At 39.0% G+C, this 10,849-nt stretch overlaps 2 protein-coding genes across 2 annotated transcripts in view; both read right to left on the bottom strand.

The window, feature by feature from the left end:
- Positions 1-10,849, bottom strand: part of MBTPS2 (membrane bound transcription factor peptidase, site 2) — a 61,920-nt gene that overhangs the window by 40,329 nt on the left and 10,742 nt on the right. The window contains exons 4-5 of the mRNA XM_032756674.2: positions 9,643-9,746; positions 7,754-7,881 (exon numbers count right to left, since the gene is read on the bottom strand). Of these exons, the coding sequence (XP_032612565.1) occupies positions 7,754-7,881; positions 9,643-9,746 (232 nt within the window). The remainder of the gene's footprint in view (positions 1-7,753; positions 7,882-9,642; positions 9,747-10,849) is intronic.
- On the bottom strand, positions 2,483-5,763 carry YY2 (YY2 transcription factor). Its single transcript, XM_032756672.2, has one exon. The coding sequence runs from the start codon at positions 5,141-5,143 to the stop codon at positions 4,043-4,045; it is 1,101 nt and encodes a 366-aa protein (XP_032612563.1). The 5' UTR covers positions 5,144-5,763; the 3' UTR covers positions 2,483-4,042.

Here is a 10,849-nt window from a genome sequence, read left to right as displayed (position 1 = left end):
TTTTTTTGTATTTTTAGTAGAGACGGGGGGTTTCACCGTGTTAGCCAGGATGGTCTCCATCTCCTGACCTCGTGATCCGCCCGCCTCGGCCTCCCAAAGTGCTGGGATTACAGGCTCACGTGAGCCACCGCACCAGGCCTATATTTTTTAAACTCTTTTTTTCCCCCTTAGCATCTTATATCCTATCGTATGGCAGATATGGTTATATGAACCCAGTGGTTCTCTGAAGCCTGCTCCTACCAGCTTGCCAGAGCTAATTGTGTGCATTTCTTCCTAATTCCTCCTTCAGGAAGCGTAGGTTTGCAGCCTGAAACTGACCACGGTGCGAGTATTTACACCACAGAAACCAGCAAATGCTACCATCAGAGCTCCCTACCTTAGCCCTGCAGAGCCAGATGTTAAACATTCACTTAACACGCCACTAGATAACCCCTTCCCCCGTACCTAGTCTTCCCTTTTCCTATTGCAGTTTTTCTTATGGGGCGGGGTATGGGCACTACTAGCACCAGGATGTGATGGAGACAACCCTGTCCTGTGGGCTGTAATGTAGCTATGATGGAGCTGGATTTAGGTCCACGACACAGAAGCTGCACGTTGGGAATAGCAGAGCTAAGAAGACAGAACCTGTGTACCCAAATTACAGAGTTATCCCACCAACACTGAACTACTTATATTTGGAATGTTTTGAAAGTTTATGCCACTTATTTTTAGTTATTAGAGCAGCCAAATACCTAGCTAACACATGTTCCAAGTAATGAATTCACATTGTAAAATGTTCCTTTTTAAATTTTTAAAGTGTTATAAATTATTAAATTCCAGAAATAGCCAGACAAAGTATGGTCTAGGACTTATCAGGTAAATTATCTTTTCTATTATATACAGATACATCATTTAAAAATAACAATGGCATCAAATTATTATACTATATTTTGCTTTTTCGTGTTTTGTTTTGTTTTGTTTTTTTTTAAAGAGACAGTCTCGCTCTATTGCCCAGGTTGGAGTGCAGTGCTGTGATCACAGCTCATGGCAGCCTTGAACTCCTGAAGTGATCCTCCCACCTCAGCCTCCTAAAATTTGGGATTACAGGTGTGAGCCATCACACCCTATTTGCTTTTAAATTTATATATTTTTGACATTTTTCCATATCTGTTCATACATATCAATCTCATTATATCTGCTACAGAGTAATCCATTTTTATTAACATATCAACTTATTTATAAGGTATCCTACTATTAATCACTTAGGGTGTTTTAACCTTTTCATATAATACTGCAATACACAGCTTTGCTTATAATGTTAAGCGTCCAGTTAAGTATGCATCTGCAAGGGTATGAAAAATTACCTAGAAATGGAAATGTTGGGTCAAAAAATATGAACATTAAAGCTGACCTCCAATGAGTTTGAATTAATTTATACTCTCATAATTGACATTTTTCCACTCTCTGAATGACACTGGATGCTACCATACTTTTACTCTTTGCCAGTCTTCTGGGTGAAAAATTAAAGCCCATTTTCTTAAGAGCTACTTATTTCTATCCAGTGCCATTTTTTGATTATCTTATTAATTTACTAATTTGTATATGCTATTATTTATAATCTATACAGGGAGGAATTTAGTCCTTTGTAACAGGTATTATAATTTTATCTTTCCAGTTTGTCATTTGATGTGGTTTGTCGTTTTGCCTGTATAGATACTTTAAATTTTTGTGTGATCAAATAGTTCCTTGTACTAAGCTTTTTCCACTTCAAGATTATAAAAGATATTCACCAATGTTTTCTTGTACTGCTTTCATAGCTTCCTTAACAAAATTAAAACAAACAAACAAAAAATCTAATCCTTTGATGCACAGGAATTTACTCTGGGGAAACTAATTTAGGATACCACTATGAATTCCCCCCATCCCCAGCCCACTTGCTAGTCACAGAAACAAAACATGAACAAATGAATAAAAGCCGGCACACTCAGCAGCACTGATTCCTTGACTATTTGCATAGTCTCTTATCTCGTCAGGCATGTAGCTAGTACCAGATCACCCCTCTGATTCTGGATTTACCCATGCTGGTTAAGTGGCAATGAGGGTGGTGGAGCACACACATTTCTTTCATCTAAACAACCTCTTGCCCAATAATGATTTGTTTATAAGTACTGCAAACCTCTGGAATCTTTGTTATAAACTTTTACTTTTTCTACAGCAGGGTTTCTTAACAGGGACACTACTGGCTTTTTTTTTTTTTTTTTTTTGAGACGGAGTCTCACTCTGTCACCCAGGCTGGAGTGCAGTGGCATCCTCTCAGCTCACTGCAACCTCCACCTCCTGGGTTCAAGCGATTCTCCTGCCTCAGCCTCCCAAGTAGCTGGAATTACAGGTGCTGTGCCGCCACCCCCAGCTAATTTTTGTATTTTTAACCTCCAGAAAAACCATACACTTATTAAGCATATTCCAGAAGTATAAACATGAACATTTTGAATTTTTTTACAATTTTTAAAAAAATTGTAAACAATAAATGAACTTCCTATTTCTAAGAATGTGAAAAGTCCCATTTTAAACACAGTTTGTAAGAACCGTCTCTTGATGTGAAGTCTACGAAGTCTATGGCTAATTTTTGTATTTTTAAGTAGCCGGGGGGTGGTTTCACCATGTTGGACAGGCTAGTCTTGGAACTCCTGACCGTTTAAGTGATCCACCCGCCTCAGCCTCTCACAGTGCTGGGATTACAGGCAGGAGCCCCACACCCAGCCCCCCTGCCCCTTTTTTTTTTTTTTTTGACACAAGGTCTTACTCTGTCACCCAGGCTGGAGTGCAGTGGCTCGATCGTGGCTCACCGCAGCCTCGACTTCCCCAGCTCCAGTGATCCTCCCATCTCAGCCTCCTCAGTAGCTAGGACCACAGGTGTGCGCCCCACACTCAGCTAATTTTTGTATTTTTGGTAGAGACCGGGTTTTGCCATGTTGCCCAGGCTGATGTCCAACTCCTGAGCTCAAACGATCCACCCACCTTGGCCTCCCAAAGTGTTGAGATTACAGGCGTGAGCCCCTGCACCTGGCACTATTGGCATTTTAGCCAAATAATTATGTGTTTCGTGGGGCTGTCTGTGCATTGTAGGATGTTTAGTGGCATTTCTGATCTCCCTCTACCCACTAGATGCCAGTAGCACCCTCCCCTTTTTCTTTAGTTCTAGCTTCTGTATTGATATAGACAAACTACTTTTTTCCTTCTTTAGAAGAGGTATTTTACTTTTTCTATTACACAGGATGTACTTAAGTGTTAAAGTCAACATATACACAATATATTCTACAAGCAAGCACTACTTTAACTGAACAGGCAAAGAAATTACACTAAACAACAGCATCTGGTAGTATTTTGGGGAAAATAAAATGACTAAAATAGGTTTAAACTAGTACTATTAAATCACCTAATATCAATACTGCATGACCTAATACAGCTAAAATGCAAGATGTGTTAACATCCAAGAATACAACCAAGATTAAAACAAATAACACCTATATAACTTTTTTAAGCAGGAAAATACTTCACGTATGCATATAATTGTTCATTCTTTTAAAGTAAATCTTTCCCAAAGTTATCAACCTCCAGAAAAACCATACATAGACTTATTAAGCATATTCCTAAAAGTATAAACATGAACATTTTGAATTTTTAACAAGTTTTTTAAAAACACTGTAAACAATAAATGAATTTCCTATTTCTAAGAATGTGAAAAGTCCCATTTTAAACACAGTTTGTAAGAACCGTCTCTTGATGTGAAGCCTACGAATTTTTCTCCTGTTGGGACCAAACTTTACAAAAACAGTTACAGAACAAGCTATGGCATCTTAGCATTATTATCTTATGTCAAGGTTTACCTTTTTAAAAACGTTTAAATTGTATTTTTACTACTCTAACAAAACACGAACCTTAGATGTGCAGGATTCATTTTTTTAAAACTCTTAGATACAACATACAAAGCTTTGAGAGGCATATTTATTCCCTACCGCAGTCCTGGAAGATAATTCCCAAGTCTGAGAGGGGTCTTCTCCTTTCACGGGCTGTTTTTGTTCTTCACATGCGTTAATATGTGGGTTTTCAGGTTGGTTGACTGAGCGAACCTCCTGTTGCAAATATCGAAGGGGCACACGAAGGGCTTATCGCCGGTGTGGATGCGCAAGTGTGTGCGCAAATTGAAATCAAGGGAAAAGCGTTTCCCGCAGCCTTCGAATGTGCACTGAAAGGGCTTCTCGCCGGTGTGGACCAGCTGGTGTCGTTTCAGCTTTGAGCTCTCAAGAAAAGCTTTGCCACATTCTGCACATACGTGGACTCTGGGCCCGTGGATGTGGAGATGTTTTCTCATGGCGGAGTAATCCCTGAACATCTTTTCGCAGCCGCTATGAGAGCAAGGGACTGTTTTGGGAGGTTCTCCTTTGGACCTTTTGGGCTTCACTTTAGTAAATTCTGCCAGCTGTTTAGGATCTGAGAGATCAATGCCTGGTAACCCCTCAGGAGGAAGTTTCTTCCCTTTCAAGTACTCGGAATAATCAGGTGGGTTTTCAGCCTGGCCTTCACCCACTGCCCCTTGGTCATTGTTACCCTTAGGGGACCACATAGTCACGGAAAACTCACCCTCCAGCGTTTTGACCTGCACTTGCTTCTGCTCCCCCTTCCTCGTGCCCTCGTTGGAGCTGCTGCCTGCCGGGTTGGCCTCAGTGCTGGTGGCACTCCTGCTGCTGGGCTTTTTGCTGCGGCTCTGGGTTGATGTTGATGCCGCCGAGGCCGACAGAGAGGCCAGGGTCAGCTGGAAGCGCTCGTCTTCAGTGCTATCCGGGATGGCCAACTGGTCCTCCAAGTCGTTGCCTAGCTGGTTGTCTGAGCCGCAATAGCCCACCACTTCCTCTTGTGTCTGCACCATAAGCATTTCCTGGTCGTGGTCGCCATAGCCCGTGTTCGTGAAGAGCGGCTGCAGCACGATCAGAGGCGGATAGTCGTGGCCACCGTAGATCCAACTGCCATCGACATCCTCGTACTGGATGCTTTCCGTCGGAATGTCCTCCATAGGAAGGGGCTCCACATTGATGTCGTGGAGCTCCACAATATCTGCCGGGATATCCAGGTCTTGTGTGATGCAGAAATCTTCGTTGGAGGCCATGGCTGAGAGTTAGTTAGGTCAGCAGCAACTGGAAGACCGTGGGAAAAAGAACGCTGAGGGGAGTGAGGCGGGAGCTGCAGAGAAAGGGGCGAGCTGCAGAGAAAGGGGCGAGCTGCAGAGAAAGGCGCGAGCTGCAGAGAAAGGCGCGAGCTGCAGAGAAAGGCGCGAGTCTGAGGAAGGCACGAGTCTCAGGAAGGCGCGAGCCTGAGGAAAGCACGAGCCGGAAGACGCAGGTGCTTCTGGGATAGCTAGACGCATGCGCCTAGGTAACTGACGCGTCTGTCGGCCCCAAAAGCACGTGCACGTGCCCACGTACACACGCACATGCCCACGTATTCACGTGCACCACCCTGCGGCCCCGCCCAGCTATTGTTTTTCGACCATTTCGTAAGCAGGCTCTTTCCTGATTTTTTATGTATTTCATTTCAGTTGATTTTCATGTCTTCCCCTCCTGTCCATCCCATATAACAGTATCTGCCAAAAAAGCCTACTCGTTTTATGCTTTTTTTTCTCTTATTTAATTGCACTAACACGACATTTAATATCAGTAATAGTTGATAGTAGAATGTCTTGTCCTTTATTAGGAATGCAAAGTGTTGTGCTATTATGATGTATGCAGCTATTCCTACTTTTACTAAGGATTTTTTTTTTTTTTTTGAGACGGAGTCTCGCTCTGTTGCCCAGGCTGGAGTGCAGTGGCACGCGATCTCGGCTCACTGCAACCACCGCCTCTTGGGTTCGAGCGATTCTACTGCTTCAGCCTCTAGAGTAGCTGGGCTGGGCACAGTAATCCCACACCTGTAATCCCAGCACTTTGGGAGGCCGAGGCAGGAGGGTCACTTGAGGTCAGGAGTTCGAGACCAGCTTAGCCAACATGGCAAAACCCCGTCTCCACTAAAAATACAAAAATTAGCCAGGCATGGTGGCTCGTGCCTGTAATCCTAGCTACTCGGGAGGCTGAGGCAGGAGAATCGCTTCAACCTGGGAGGCAGAGGTTGCAGTGAGCCTAGATCATGCCACTGCACTCAGCCTGGGCAACACAGCGAGACTCTATCTCAAAAGAAAAAGGGCATTCTTTATCAACTTTCTTAATTTCTCCCATTGTAATTATTTGCCTATTTAGATTTTTTTAATTGCCTCGGGTTAATTTCAGCTATTTTTATTTTCTTATATTTATACAGGGTTTTGAAATTTTTTTTTTTTGTGGAGATGAGCAAACAACACTTGTAATTGTTTTTATTTTCTGTTATCAACTGTCATTCCCCAATCTGATTGCTAATTGTCTTTAGATGCTTTTTCTCATTGTTCGACCTTTGATTATTTTAAGAGTTCTTGGATTTAGCAGATCTAGTTTTGTTTTTTCTAATTTATTATTTTCTGCCTATATCCTTACTAATTACGTCATCATTTCTTAATTATTTTACAGTTCTTTTCTCACTTAAGTTTAATACTCAACTAATCTATTTCAATTTGTAATTGCATAACTGCCTAAGGCAGTGCATTTTTCTTTTAGCAAAACTTTAAACATTATCTCAGTAAAATGATTTCATCATCATTCAAACCAAAAGGTTTGAATTAAATTGTTCCCATTTGCATGTTATGTTCTGCTCCTCATTTTACTTTCAATATTTTTGAGTAATTATTTAGACAGATTTATTTTGTACATCACATATTTGGGACATGTTTTAAATACAAACTAAGGGCATCTTTCTTTCTTTAGGTGAGCTTATTTCATTTATGTTTATTGACAAAATAAATGTGTTTTGGTCTTAAATTCATGACCATGGTTTATCTTTTGATATAGGGTCTGTTTTCTTTAGTCTGTGTGTCATGCTTTCACTGTGATAACATGAAAAGTTTATGTGTGTTTTTAGATCTTGTAGTGTTTACATTTATAATCTTAAGTGATATACTCAAGCCTCTATTTCTTGATTTATCAAGTTCAGGCAGATGTCCTCTCCACTATGAAGTTGAGGAAATTAGTATTTATATTTCCCATTTTTGTTTTTCCCACCTTCAAGTTTTTTTTTTGTTGTCATTGTTAGTTTGAGAATTCTAAGTCCACACTTGCTTAGCCTCAGTTATTCCATTAAAAGTGATGCAGGGTTGTGATGGATTTGTCTTATGTCAGTTTCACTCAGCTGGAACTGTGGTTCCATCTCCAAGGGATTCTGTTTGTCTGATTGAACTCTGACAGTGCTAGAGTTCACTACTCATCCTTTCATAACCCTTTTTTTCCATTCCTGGATACTTTTGATTTATCTCTTAGTCAATTCTTCGTATTCTCCCTTGATTTGATGCAAATTTCATTCTATTTCAGCTGAGTTGACATTCTTCATAGTTTGTGATTGCATGTTGCGGACAAAACAAAGTTTTCCTCTGTTTTTAAATTTTTAAAAATTAATTTATGTTGTTTTTAGTTGGTTTTAAGGAAGCATCTGGAATGTAAATTATTTTACTCCTCTACTTTTGAAGGGGTCTTATAAACTGAAGTTATTAACCAAAAGATAAGATATTGTCATTTGTGATATATTTTCCAAAAAGCACTAACCATAGAAAATCAAAACCAAAAACCACAGATGAATATTAAAACAAAATTAAGTCTGTTACCTGCACAAAATATCCTTAGCTGCTGGACTGGTGATATAAGTTGCAAATGAGTGGTGAACAGATCAACAAATGCTCCAGGATAAATAATGAAGAGAAAAATCCCAAAGCCATTAAATCGAACTTGTTCCCTAAGAAATCACATAAGAAAAAGGAGTTTACTAATACTATTATATTTATCAAATTAATAGTGTACATAATCTTAAAACTTTTCACTGTAATTTGAATTCTTGCTTAAAAAACAAAGTCTCTCTGAACAGCCAAAAAATTCTATCTATACTATATATAATCTTAATTTTATAATAATGTACAGATTTGGTTATCTGTGAAATTGAATTTTGTAAAATAGGGCATACTGAAATAGACATAACTTCAAAATTTTTAGAAACCAATGTGTTGAGCAAATAATTGAAGTTAGTCACATATATACAGAAATGGCGTTTATGAGAAACTAAATGAAAAACATTTTTATGGTTTACTCTGAACTATTTTCAGAGAAGGACACAGGAGACTATATAATTCAAGTAAATTACCTAATAACTTGTATTTGTCTTAGCAATTATAAATAATGGTGGAGATTTATCTAGGTGTATTCCTATCAAGCTAACGTTAAATAAGTATGTTTAAACATGCATAATGCTCAGATTGTCCTTAAGAGAACAAGTTTTTTCAGCAGGTATTGATCTTCATATTAAAAAAAAAAAGAGAACCATTTTTTATCACTTCATTTTCCAAAAATTAATATTTAAGTCTCATAAAACCAAACAGCCCCCCTAGAAAAAAAATCACCTAAATATATTGTGCTGTTGCTTAATACTAAATATATAAGACAACTGTACAGTTCATTTTTTTTCTTGGCAGTTGGGATTTAAAAAAAAATTACCCAAGTTATTTTTACAAACATACTGTAAATTGTTAAGCTGTTATTAACGATGTGTCTATAGGTAAAATTCTAAAGGCTGCAAAGCATTGAAGGAGATTTAAAAAGAAAAAAAAACCCAGCAGCCACCACTTTAAGCCACTATTGTGCACATCTGTGTAACAGTATATGCTCTGTCAAGATGAGGATTTATTGCCAATAAATAGACTCTTGTTCATAAACAACTGGAAAGTAATAAGAAGTGATTACATCTTCTTTGCCAAAACAGAGGTTTTTTAACCTTTTCTCTGGTCCACACACCGAAAGGATAAAGCACATTCCTATTGGCATGCTTGCTAATTACGGCCGTAATTATCAATGGAGGTAGCAGGGGAGTTATGACGTGGCCCTCTCCCCATCACGATTTTATATGTGTTATAGGCTTCTAAATGCTTAGGTATAGTTACAATGATACATTTGGGAAGCCAAGACCAAGAACAGGGAGTGATACTCAAAGCTAGTCCCAGGTCTCTTCTTATCTTCCACTTGGGTTTCTAGATAGACTATGATGTTCGTTAAACCCAGTGCTTTCAGTTTTCTTGCTCTAGCCAGCAGAGGACATAAGCAGAAGCAGGAAATTATTTCAGCTGATAAGTCAAATAAAGTTCTAAGGTGAGAGGGTTTTGAGTACAGTGGTTATCATTCTGACTCAATGATGAATAGAAAGATTGGCTTTCAGGACTTGGTAAAAAACTTTGAGGCATCATGAGGATAACAACACTGGAAAAGGCAAAGGATAGAAAGACCCTGATTACAGATACGCCCATGGTTAACGGAGCATAGTCATCAACATATTAATCTTCTCTATAAAAAAAGAAGCTTCCTCAAAGTAACAAATGATGGCTATGCACTAGGCAATAGCCGCAGAAAGAAAAATAGTGAAGTATCAAATGTAGCAGATTTTAGTAATAAATTCTCCTAAATGAAAAGTTTTTTTTGCATGTGGTACAAAGAAAAAGGTAAATATCATTACCTAATAGCTGCTATCCCATGTCCAATTTCATGTACAACACCACTAATGAGAACTGCCGCGAAGAAATAGGTCAGTTGATTGACGGGTAAATTTATACCAGGAACCTGTTCATAGACACAATATGGCAGCAATTATCAGTGGGGGTGCAGGGGAGTCCCACTTGGGCACTAAGATACATGATGTTCATTCTGTATTAAACCTTCAAGCTGAATGTTCTGCAAACTAAAAGTAATATGACAATGGTTCACTTCTCCATTTCTATCATAATAAAAAGCAAAAACACTATTTCATTTTTCGAACTAGCCAGTTTCTCTGGAACAAGCACACCACCAATCTAAAGAGAATGAGAAACACCAGGTTAAACAGTTGAAACGTTAGCTTCCTGGAGTCTTCGCCATGGGAAAGAATGAGGGAGCTCAGCAAAGTGCCAAGGAATGCAGGATGACAGTGAAGCAGGCAGCAGCTGACCCAACCTCAAGGGCTGGATGCCTGATTTGGGAATCCTTGTTAAAATTCCTAGACCTTCCTCTGAATTGTTATTGCAAGGTTCCAAGTACTTGTGTTGATTAATATAGGAACTCCATATTATTAATCAGCAAGTTTCATTTTAATATCCTCAAGTTATAGGTGAGTTGGTAATGAAAGCTGGTCTAATAGGGATCCTGATCAGTGTGGGAGCACCATACCCTTCTATTCCATCAGTTGGTCTACTATGTTGGTCAGAAAAATAGTGTGAAAGAGATACACAAATACATTAAAATTGAAATTTAATGTCGAAATTAAGGCATTTGGAACATACAGACATGTTACAAACGTATGAAGCAGGAGTTGTCTTACAATCATGTGCTCCTAAAATGTGCAGGTATATATTATTGCATACACAAGGGAAGATAAGAGCTGCACAGCACATTTTTTTAGCTAGCAAAGATATATTCTCATAAGATAAGTAATCACTCCCAAGTTATGTCATCTGTTAAAGAGAGACAATAAATTAGGCTAAGTGGGACACACCAGGCTCAGGAATACCATTTACGTACTGAGAACCTATTTCTTACAGTCCAGGAGTTGGGACTAAAAGGTACCCTTCTGGAGGAAATTTCTGCTTTCTTTTATAATTATTATATTAATTATAAAAAATATGTTTAAAGCAAGAAAACTGGAAAATTCAAAGCAAAACAGAAGCCTAAAATTCTGCTCCCCAAACATA

The sequence above is a fragment of the Hylobates moloch genome, unplaced genomic scaffold, assembly GCF_009828535.3.
Source record: "Hylobates moloch isolate HMO894 unplaced genomic scaffold, HMol_V3 SCAFFOLD_7, whole genome shotgun sequence".
NCBI classification, from domain to species: Eukaryota; Metazoa; Chordata; class Mammalia; order Primates; family Hylobatidae; genus Hylobates; species Hylobates moloch.
Note: the sequence above shows the minus strand (reverse complement) of the source record. Positions and strands in the feature narration are given on the sequence as shown.